At 59.6% G+C, this 11,055-nt stretch overlaps 1 protein-coding gene across 1 annotated transcript; it reads right to left on the reverse strand.

Moving 5' to 3' along the window:
* Window positions 1–562: 562 nt before the first annotated feature.
* CCM2L (CCM2 like scaffold protein) lies at window positions 563–10,834 on the reverse strand. Its single transcript, XM_065414847.1, has 9 exons — window positions 10,805–10,834; window positions 9,184–9,351; window positions 7,101–7,184; window positions 6,561–6,744; window positions 4,748–5,452; window positions 4,098–4,161; window positions 3,363–3,495; window positions 3,064–3,202; window positions 563–837 (listed from the first exon to the last, which is right to left on the reverse strand). The coding sequence occupies exons 1-9, from the start codon at window positions 10,832–10,834 to the stop codon at window positions 563–565; spliced, it is 1,782 nt and encodes a 593-aa protein (XP_065270919.1).
* Between the last annotated feature and the right edge of the window lie 221 nt (window positions 10,835–11,055).

Below are 11,055 nucleotides of genomic sequence, written 5' to 3' on the forward strand. Positions count from 1 at the left end.
GCTAGTGCGTGTGGAGGGCAGCGACTGCCCTCTTCCTGCTGGGATGATCGTTAATGATCAGGCCCCTTACACAAAGCTCTGCCCGCAGTTTCCCCCGTGGAGCCTCCCCAGACCTGTAGAGGGGGGGACTGGCCTCACCGAGAGAAGAATTTCATCCCAAACGTTGAACGGTAAATTGCTGCTCCAGAAATCCACCGCCAGGTAAGGCAGGTCTCAGTCCCCTCCCGCTGTTAGTGGTGCTACAATCCAAGCCACTCCAGCCGGTGGCAAGGTGCAGACAGAGCCTCAATGGGGTGTGTGGAGCCAAGGTCCAGTGAATGGCAACAGCTCAATCTCCCCCCCAGCAGGCTCCTTGCAGAGTCCAAGACCACTGAGGAGATGAGGAGGCAGCACTGGAGCAGCGAGGGATAAAAAGCCAGCAGGCTAGCGCCAGCCCAGCTCGGCTGAAATGGAGTGGGGCTAGCACCATTTGAATTCAGCCAAGAGGTTTCAGGATCTCAAGGAATCTCCTGGCCGCAGAGTGAATCACCGAGCGCCCTTTGGGAGAGGAGGTGGGAGTCCCTCACAGATAGTTGTCTTCCTCCTCCTCCTCCTCCTCATCACGAGCCAGGGCCTCGATGTCGTGGGTGATGTCCGTGATCATGCGGTTGAAGGACTCCGACTCGGAGCGGAGGGACCAGCTGTCGTAGCTGCGCACAGCGGAGGCGGAGGTGTTGCTCATGCTGCGCTTTATCCGCCCAAAGCTGTCGGTCAGGATCCCCCCTTCCCGGATGCCGATGCTCTCCAGGAAGCTCTCGAAGTAGCCGATGTCCTGATCTGGGATGAAGGGCCGCATTCCTGAGGGGACACACAGCCATGAGGCGCGGCCAGGAGCCGGCAGGCGCTTACTGCCCTGGGAAGTGTTCATGTTCCCGGGGGCTAGAGGGGTCGGGGGAGCCCACAGGCCACCCCCTTGGTCTGCATGTTTAAAAGCAGCTCAGTACCAACAGGCTGGCCTAGCAGGTACAGGAGGGGAAGGGGTGTCAAGAGATCCAGCTGCTACTCCCTGATCTGCCCTGGACTCCCTGTGGGACCCGGGCACATCTGTCCATCGCGAGCACTGAGCTGGGTCCTCCTTTCCACAGCATCCACACACCTAGCGCTCCTTTATGGATTTATCCTCACACCCTGTCTGGGAGCACAGGGCTGTCCCCTCCATCGTACAGAGCGGGAACGGAAGCCCAGAGACTTCCCAAAGTCACACCAGCCGGCTGTAGGAAGCTGTCACGACTGCCCTGCAGGGCACGGGGCCCTATCACTGCTTTCAGGATCCTGACAGCATCTTCCACACACCAGGCCCCTTACACAAAATAAGACCTAACAAAGACATGCTCTGCCCTTATTGATGCTGCCTCCCCCGCCCTTATAGACACCGCCTCACGCCTAGGGTTGCCAACAATCCAGTTTCCCCGGGAGTCTCCCGGAATTGGGCTCTATCTCCTGGAGGCTACTGAAGCCAATCCGGGAGATTTTAGGTGCTAAAAGTCCAGCAGAACAGCGGCGCTAAGGCAGGCTCCCTACCTGCCCTGGCTCCGCACCGCCCCCGTAAGCGGCCGGCACGTCCCTGCGGCCCCTAAGGGGGCAGGGGAGGGGCAGGGGACTCTGTACGCTGCCCCCGCCCCGAGCACCGACTCTGGCGCTCCAAGCCCCCACCCCTCCAGGGGCCGCAGGGACATGCCGGCTGCTTATGGGAGCTGTGTGGGGCCAGGGCAGGTAGGAAGCCTGCCTTAGCCCTGCTGCACCACCAACTGGGAGCCGCCTGAGGTAAATGCTGCCTGGCTGGAGCCTGCACCCCTCACCACCTCCCGCACCCCAAGCCCCTGCCCCAGCCCTGAGCCCCCTCCCCGAGCAGCACCCCAAACCCCCTTCCACACCCCAAACCCCTGCCCTGAGCCCCCTCCTGCACCCAAACTCCCTCCCAGAGCTTGCACCCAGTACCCCTCCTTCACCACAACACCCTGCCCCAGGCTGAGCCCAGAGCCCCCTCCCACACACCAAACCCCTCAGCCCCAGCCTAGAGCTGCACCCTCTCCTGCACCCCAATCAAATGACCCAGCCTGGTGAAAGTGAGTGAGGGTGGGGGAGAGTGAGCAACGGAGGGAGGGGGGATGGAGTGAGTGGGGAAGGGCCTCGGAGAAGGGGCAGAGTAGGGGCAGGGCAAGGGTGTTTGGGTTTGTTTAATTAGACAGCTGGCAAACCTACTCACCCCCCCCCCCACCCTTAGAGATACCACCTCATACCCCCCGCCTGCCCTTAGAGACGCCACCTCACACCCCACCTGCCCTTAGAGACACCGCCTCACACCCTCCACCTACCCTTAGAGATGCCGCCTCACCCCCCCACCTGCCCTTAGAGATGCCGCCTCACCCCCCCACCTGCCCTTAGAGACGCCGCCTCACACCCCGACCTGCCCTTAGAGACGCTGCCTCACCCCCCCACCTGCCCTTAGAGACGCTGCCTCACCCACCCCCCGCCTGCCCTTAGAGACGCCGCTTCACACACATGTAGTTCCTTCAGTCTCTCATTCTGGGTCGTATTCTCAGAACCAATGGCTTGATCCTGATCTCACATCAGTGTAAATTGAGGAGATGGGCACTGAAGCTGGCAGCGTCACCCCCATCAGACCAGAACCTTTATATCCTGAAGCCTTCTCTTTCCAATTCCTTCTTTACAGATAGGCCCAAACCAGAACGTTGCATCCATCTGGATCCCAATTTTTTTGCAGTGGAGGGTTGGTTATGAGCAAAACCAAGTTTGTAGAATCTGAATCCAGCTTTCAGGAGTGCCTGGATCAGGGTGTTCAAAATCTGGACTTTTCGGTTTGGGCTCCATCTTTAATCGGACAGTGCCGGTCTGATGAACACAAACCTCAACTCCCTGAAGAGAGATGCCTGTCTCTGCACCGCCTAGAAAAGGTCAAATTAATTCCCTTAGACACCACCAGGTCTCCCACCCAAGATGCCACAAGTGTTCACTAGCCAGCTAAGCCAGAGTGGGGCTAGCATTCAGTAACAAGCCATTTACCCAGAAGGAGAAACTTCCTCTTGTCCCCATAGAGCTGGAGGAGATCCGAACAGTATTCCTGGACAGACCTTCCCATCCGGTACTCCCTGAGCAGTAATGCAAACTGCTGGATCTCCTGGGGGGAAAGCTTGTTCCTCAACTGCAGAGCAGAGAGAGAGAGCAGGGTTAGAGATGGCTGCAGACCAGCCCCAGCCTCCCACAGGTCCCTGGCAGTGATGCAGTAGGACTCGGGGTTGGAAGGATGGAATGAGGCCAGGGGAAATGAAGCCTCCCCCATGATGCAGTAGCAAGGAGAGTACTGTGATCATATAGTCCTGCAGCTGCTCCAGTCCCACGCTGCTCTGGTCACTGGACAGGCTGTCACGCGACTCCCGAAAGGAAGGGGAAGAAGTCCCACTGTAATATGCGTCAAAGGTCTCGTGGGAGCCATTGCTGCAGGCAGAAGAGAAGGAGATCAGCTGGGCTGTCCAGACATCCTCATTCAGATCACAGTCTGAGCCCTACTCTAAATGTTGGCCCTGTTCATCCCACACCTGCCACCCCATTTCCCCGGCAGTGGTGGGATTGCTTCTTGTGGCTGTTATCATCTAAGGGACCCGCCACGAGAGGGGGACATAACGCCATCTGCCTTACAAACAACCAGCTGGGATGTGTCTCCCTAGGGCTTAGGCCCTCCTGGCTGCAAGTGGACCCTGGCTGCACCTCACCAGCTGGGGGAAAGGTTAACTCCTGGGACCAGGCGGAGCTTGTTCCTGTTTCTTGTCTGTATTTTCCCATTTTCTCTTTGGAACGGGGAGATTCTGTTTTATGTACCCTGTGCTGGGCCAGGCTGTCAGCTCCCAGCCCCTGGCACAGACGCAGGCATTTTAAGGGCAGATAAATATATCCCCCCGTTTCTAACGCTGTCTGCTCTGAGTCCCCCTCACTGGGCCTGGGTCCCTCGCACAAGGGGCAAACGGCTGTGTAGGGCTACACGGACCATGCACAGGAATAAGGGGGGAGGGGCATTCAGCTATTTGGGGAGCGGGACATACAATGAGCTGCAGCAGCTGAAATCAGCGTCATATCCATATGTTCCGTCAGTGCGGCAGCTCTCGCCTGGGAAAAGGAAACCCCCGGGGCAAGATTAGGGAACTGTCCAACTGTGCTCGCCTCACCCCATGCCTCTATAATCACCTCTAGGAGCCAGGGACACCACCTCCCCCTCTCATCCACTAAGTGTGGCCCCAGCGATGACTCCCAAAGCACCACCCCAGAATTTAAAGCATCGCAGGCAGAATCCCACTAACCCCAACCTATCTCCTAGAACTGGAAGGGACCTTGAAAGGTCATCGAGTCCAGCCTGCTGCCAGACCAAGTACTGATTTTGCTCCAGATCCCTAAGTGGCCCCCTCAAGGATTGAACTCATAACCCCGGGTTTAGCAGGCCAATGCTCAAACCACTGAGCTATCCCTTCCCCCAACGCTCCACACTGTCCCACGAACCGAGGAGACTCTGCCCTCTGTCGGAGGAGACAGGGAATCTTGCCAGCCCAAATGCCGCCCTCTCACAGCACTGCCAGCTCCCGCCACTGCCGGACCTCGCCGCCCTGACATCGCGTGTGGGCCTCCCCACCTCAGAGCTCCAGGATAAACACCCTGCAAGTCCTGTCAGCCCACTGAGCCTGGCACGCCCGGCACTCACTCCTGCTGGAGAGCCAGGGGCGCTCGGGGGTGGAGGTGTAGTGGAAGCCAGCCCGGTCTACGCACTCGATGCTCTGGTCCCCATAGATGATCTGGAAGACCTGGCAGATGAGAGCACAGGATTCTTCAGCTGCATCCTGCACCCAGTGAGAGAAAACAGCTGTGGTGGTGATCCGGAGCGGGTCAATGCCAGGTGGGTTGGCAAGGGGACAGCACCCTCGGCTACTCACCCTGTTGGCCACGGCCAGGATGATGAGGTTGCAATACGCCTCAGGGCTGGGCTCCTTGGGATCCAGTGGGTTATTCCCTGTGTGCCTCCGCTCCCAGCTGCCATACGTCTTACCCCGCTCCCAGCTGCCCCCAGCCTTCCCCAGCTGCCTCCGCTCCCAGCTGCTGCTGTAGGTCTGTCTCCGCTCCCAGCTCCCGCCCGCCCGGCTGCTGTGTCTCTTCTCCCAGCTGCCACTGGCCTGCTTCCTCTCCAGGCTCCCTCCCCCGCCCTGCCTGCCCTCCTGCCCGCCCCGGGCCATCTTCCAGTCCAGGCTGCAGATGGTGTGCCGGCGCTCCATGGTGCCCCCCAGCTGCTTGGGCTCCAGGCAGATCCCCGCCTGCCTCTTCTCAGCTGCCCCTCCAGGGAGCTTCTTCTCCAGACTGCCCCCTGGGTACATGTCCAGACTGCCCCCTGCAGGAACGGGGTCAACTCCCAGGCCTGGAATAGATGAGAGAAGAGATCTGTGCTCAGAAAGCTCCATTCCCAGGTGCCGCCTCCTGCACTGTGGGGGGATTGGTACCCACCCTCCCTGGCTCACACGAGGTGAGTCTCCTGCCTCTCCATTCGCCCCGGTGCCTGCAAGTCAGCGTAGGGTGCAGGGCTGGTGCCACGTGCCACACATCTTCCCTTAGCTGCTAACAGCTGGAGTCAGCCCAGCAGGGCATTAAAGTATCTGGTAGCGAGACCCCATTTCTTGTGCCTACCTCAGGATGGAAGCTCTGTAGCCAGGTCATATCTGGGACAGAGGCCTGACCAGCTAGTAGCAGCCCTGCCACTGACTGTGGACACGTTGTTCATGACACCCCCTTTACAAGCGCGGCTGGGGGAGGGGAGAGCAGTGGGTCCTTGGGCACAGTCTGATGCCAAATGCCCTGTGTTGTCCCTGCCCCAGGAGATCCCGGCTGCAGTTACTGACTGAGGCTGGGGTTTATTGTTAGAAGCGTCCAGAGCCTCTTCTCCTTAGACTGGGTCCTGGCATATGGCGGGCGAGGGGAAAGAAACCAGCCCCTCCACTGCAGCCAGGAAATGCACGATGGGAAAATGGCAGGGCTGGGAGCATCAGAGCACTGCAGAGCATGGCCTGTTGCTGCTCTCCGCTTCTCCCCACCTTGCCATGGGGAAGTGGTGTGAGGCAGAGGAGGGTCTGGAGTGAACTGCCAGGCCAAGCAGAGCCCTGCTCATCTATCATGCCAGCGAGCCTGACTCTGGAGTCCCCCACGAGGCAGGAGGCAGGAGGGCTCACTAAGGACGTGGCAGGACCTGGTGACACTGCATGCCTCTGTATCGCCCCTGAGCCCAAGGATGCTGCAGGGAGTGAACCCAGCCAACCCGCCCCGTCTGTGTGCTTGTCTCACTAGGGATATAACCACACGCCGCGCTTATTCGTCACGATCCCCCGGGCATCCCGCCGGCATGGGTGCCAGTGATGACCTGCAGCCCAAAGCAGCAGGGAATGGGGCTGTTGGAGTCCCGTATGCACAGTGGGGGGCAGACAGGTTTGCAGGGCAGAACCACGCAGGTGCTGGGGCCAGGGGAGTCTCCGTACCTGTTTTCAGCACCAGGAGGTGCAGGGCATCATCCCGCAGGTAGGAGGCGGCCGCGATCTCATGGGTGGGGATCCTCAGGATGAGCTCCTCATTGTCTCTCCAGGTGAGGAGGAGGCAGCGGGCCGACAGGCTCAGGATGCTGTCCTGCTCCGGGGTTGTCTGGAGGGGCAGTTCCTTCAGCTGCTGCAGACGGGCAAAGGAACATGGTCAGAGGCAGAATGGAGGCAGCCCAGTGGGTGGTGCTGGGGGTCTGCTCTGCGGGAGCCCACCCTGCTGCAGTCTCAGCTCTCCTCAGCTGGGCAGGGAATAGTTCCTGAGTCAGGGCGGGCCTTGCCAGGGCACTATGTGACTGCGAGGAAGGTCAACCTGTCCCCTCTCTCCACAGGAAGCAGCCTGAGCTGGGCTCCCTGTCCGCCCCCTCTGCAGCGTGGGGAAGCTGGCACTGAACACAACGCATGTCTTCCCTTCTAACCCCGGTGCTGAGTGGAGGCGCTTTGGGGTGGCAGCTCCCGCCCCAGGCCGTGGACTCCCTCTCTTACCCGGGCCGTGTCCAGGAGCTGCAGCAGCTCATCCCGGCTGGAGGGGTTCAAGGAGGACGTCACCCAGGTCAGGTGGCCTAAAAACTGGAGAGAGAAAATACTGCAGGTGACTGGTGTGAGTGTGACAGGTGGTGGAGATTCCTGCTGTCCGGAAAGCCCCGTGGGGAGCCCCGGGGGCCTGGGGGTCTCTGTTCCCAGGGATGTGCCTTCAGAGAGGATGGATGGATGGCCCAGTGGGTAGGGCGCTAGCTGGAGACTTGCATTCAATTCCCTGACACAGACATCCTGGGTGGCCTTGGCAAGTCCCAGGGTCTCGCTGGTTGGTCTCGGTCAGCACGGCCGCTTGCTCTCCCTCGCTGCGCAGGGGCCTTGGGAGGCTGGGAAATGATCCGCCTCTGGGGCGACAGGAGCTGTAGACGCAGCGTCTGGGACAAGGCAGGGGCTGCTCCCCTGCCCACCTTGGAAAGCAGTCTGTGGCTGAGTAGCTGTCCCAATGGCTCTGCTGCTGCACCAACTTCTGCCAGTTTCCCCGTCCTGTGCTTTGCCAAGTCCAGCTGTCAGAGGGGCCTGGCCCCGCAGCCAGCCCCCTCCAGAGCCCTTACCAAAGCCCTTCAGGAACGATACAAACATTAAACCTTCTGCCTCTGCTGGGTCACACTGTCCTTCGGTGCCTAACCTACCCCCACAGTCCAGGGCTGGCCCACTCCCCCCTTCCTCAGGGGTCCGGCAGGCCCCAGCTCGCCCCCGGAGGAGCCTGTCTGCTCTTCTCCTCACCTCCTCTTCTCTGGGGGCTTTTTTCCTTGACCATCCTGGACTCCCTGATGTCTCTTCCAAGAGAGGGACCGCAGAGTTTTTCCCTACCTGGATCCCCCTCTGCCCTGCTCATCCTCTGTTTACACCGGGCTGCTTCCCCAGCTGGGACTCCTGCCTGGCCCACCCTGCAGGTGCAGCCAGAGCGCATACGTGGCCTCTTAGGCCCACATGAACCCATTCGGGGTCTGTGTGGGGTGCACACCCCAGCACACAATGTATTTCTATATCCCTGCAGGACACAAGGGGAAGTGGTCTCCTCTCTGTGTCCCGCCCGGCTAAGGTCTCGGAGTTCAGAGGGAACCTGCGGCAGCAACACTGGAGCGGAAGCAATTAGCTTCACCCTCAAACAAGCGCAAGCGGTGGGTGCTGATCCTGGCCAAGGGCAGGGGGTATTCGGGCACCTGGTGATGCCCATCTCCATGGGCCTGTCCCGAAGACACCTGGAGCACCCTGCAAACTGTGGAATGGAGACCTCCCTGAACTGAGAAAAACTCCTCACTTTAAACCCTGTGTCCACGGGAACCCTTGAGACTAGGGGGCAGCCTCTGGGTAAAGGGTTCCCAGCTGCCTGGGGCCCACCCTGCACATGCAAAAGGGCCCTGCCATGCATGTCGCTCTGAAGCTGCAATCCTTGGTCACTTTACAGTTTGAAGAACTCCCCTCGGCATGTCCTTCCCCTGGGTTTTCGCTGGGCCCACCGGGCGTTAGAGGCCAGTGCAAAGTAGGGATCTGAGGGTTTCTGTCTCACAAGATTCTATCATCTTGGCTGAAATCTCATAAGAACCATTGTCAGGCCTCATCTGATACAGAAGTTGAAACCAGACCCTACCCAGTATGGGATCTGACCTGGGATTAAAATTTGGGAATTCAAATCCAACCTCCCCTCCACTGAACTGCAACAGGGCTCAGATTTGATTTTCCTTCCTATATCTCTATAGTTTGGGTGTTTATTAAGCAGTCCTAAGCCAAGCGTATTCCTTGGAGTTAGAGGCCAGTGACGAATGGAAGAACCAGGGGCCAGGTCTTCTTCTGGGCAGACACTCAGCTCAGCCATTCAGTTTCCCTGGGAGAGCTCACTCCAAACCACCAGGTGGTGATTCTCACACGTCTGGGGTTTACCTGGCGGGTGCATGACAGTGACAGGTGATCCACCTTCCCTGGAGCACAGCAGGGTTAAGGAAACCAGGCCTGTGACCTCCGCTCCTGCCAGCGACCAAGAAGATCTGAGCTGCTGGGATGGCGCCTGGCCCCCCAGGCCACCCCTCCTTACCTTCACCTCCTTCTCCACGTAGTCGTGCAGCAGTATTTGGGGATCGATGAGATAATCTGGGGGGTAGAGAGGGACCGAATGCAGAGGCCTCCGGTAGACACTGCTCCTGAGCGCCTGCCTGCGAGCTGCCTTAGGGAAAACCAGCCGCTTGATGGGAGACACAAACCCCTGAGAACAAAGAGGAAGGCTGAGAAGCCGGCATCTCTCGTCCACTCCAACCGCAGAGGGGCTGGTGTTTGCTATGCACCCTGGCAGGATCATATGTGCATGAATATGCCACACACGTGGGATATGGATTCAACAGCAATCCCCCAATGAGAGGAAGCCAGCATCCCCCAGGGGAGTCCCAGACCATGTACAGTAAAGGGTGCGTTAGAAATGCTACGAGAGAGAGAATCTATTCCAAGAGACAGAGAGGGCGAGCTCCCTCAGGGGTCGGCTCTAACGGCGCCATGTAATAGATCCAATGAACACAGGCCCTGGGCCCAAGGCATCTGTCCTGCATGGAACAGGACAGGCAGATGGGTTTGGATGAAGAGCACACGGAGGAGCTTGGGGATGCCGTTACTGGGGGGCAGGCGGGGGATGGAGCAAACAAGCCATGTACAACCCCCGGGAAGCGAGGACGTGACAAATGAACCAGAACTACCCTAGTGGGAGAGAAATGGATGAATCAGAGCTGGAATTTCCAGCCAGAAGGAATGGAGCCGTGTGTCTCTCCCCAGGTCCCCGGGATCGGGCCAGGCCAAGGTGGCAGGCCGAGCAGATCAGAACGCCACGCGCACAATGGCAACTGAGTCACGTTCCGGGCGCAGAACTGGTGCACAGCCAGTCCCTGCCTCGCGGCAAACCCAGCCAGGACTCTGGGCCACCAGCTGGTCTCTGCCGGGCCTCTGCCCTGGGGCCTGTAACTGTGTTGGGTCAGTCACAGGGGGGAGAGGGGAATAAAAGGCCCACGGCTCAGGCTGTGTATTCCCCTCGGTACAGAGTTCCTGAAGGGAGAGCACTTTGCTGGCCTCTGAGAGCCATCTTGTACCATCTTGTCCACGCAGGACAGAGAGCAGAGCCAGCTGTGTGCATCCGGAGAGACGGCCCAACCCCCCATGGATCCTGCATGCAGCTCCCTGCACCCCAGCAGCACCGGCAGCAGCACGTCTGGCTCTGGGGCTCCCCGCACCCCAGCAGCACGGCTGGCTCTGGGGCTCCCTGCACCCCATCGGCAACAGCACGTCTGGCTCTGGGGCTATGCTACCCAAGGGGTCACCTGGCATGTAGAACAGCCTAAGGGTTCAATGCAATTTATGCTGTTCTGGGAGGGGCGCAGGCTGTTTGCTGACTCCGCCCCTTTCTGCTAGGCCACATCCCTCTTTTCAGCCCCGGTTTGGGGGTGTGGGGGAGGAATCATGGGCTGCCATTCTCCCCTGTAGGGCCTGCTCCCCATGAATTCCACTCACCTGCTACCCTCCATGCTGCCTAAGGGAGGGGAGCCCGTGAGCCTTTGTCTCACACCCATGCAGTACTCAGTGCCCCGTGCAGAGACACCCTCGGGACCGCCACACACACATGCACCTGCACCCCGCAAAGCCGTGCCGTAAGCCATGCCAGCTCGGCCTGTACGTACCTTCTTCCCCTTCTTGGCCTCGTACTCCATGTCCCGTCCCTGCTCCGCTCCTGTCACGGCGAAGGCAGCTCTTTCCGCTACGTGCTAGTCCTTTGTTTTTTTCCTGTGTCGGAAACTCCACCAGCGACGGCTCTGATGTGAACTCGCTGAGTTCCTGCCCCTCCGGGGAGGGATAAGTGCCTGGAGTTGTGCTCTGGCAGAGTGGACGGGGCTCTGGGGCTGCTGGGCTCTGCTCACACCCCAAGGGGAAA

Source organism: Emys orbicularis, chromosome 12 (assembly GCF_028017835.1).
Source record: "Emys orbicularis isolate rEmyOrb1 chromosome 12, rEmyOrb1.hap1, whole genome shotgun sequence".
Taxonomy (NCBI): Eukaryota; Metazoa; Chordata; order Testudines; family Emydidae; genus Emys; species Emys orbicularis.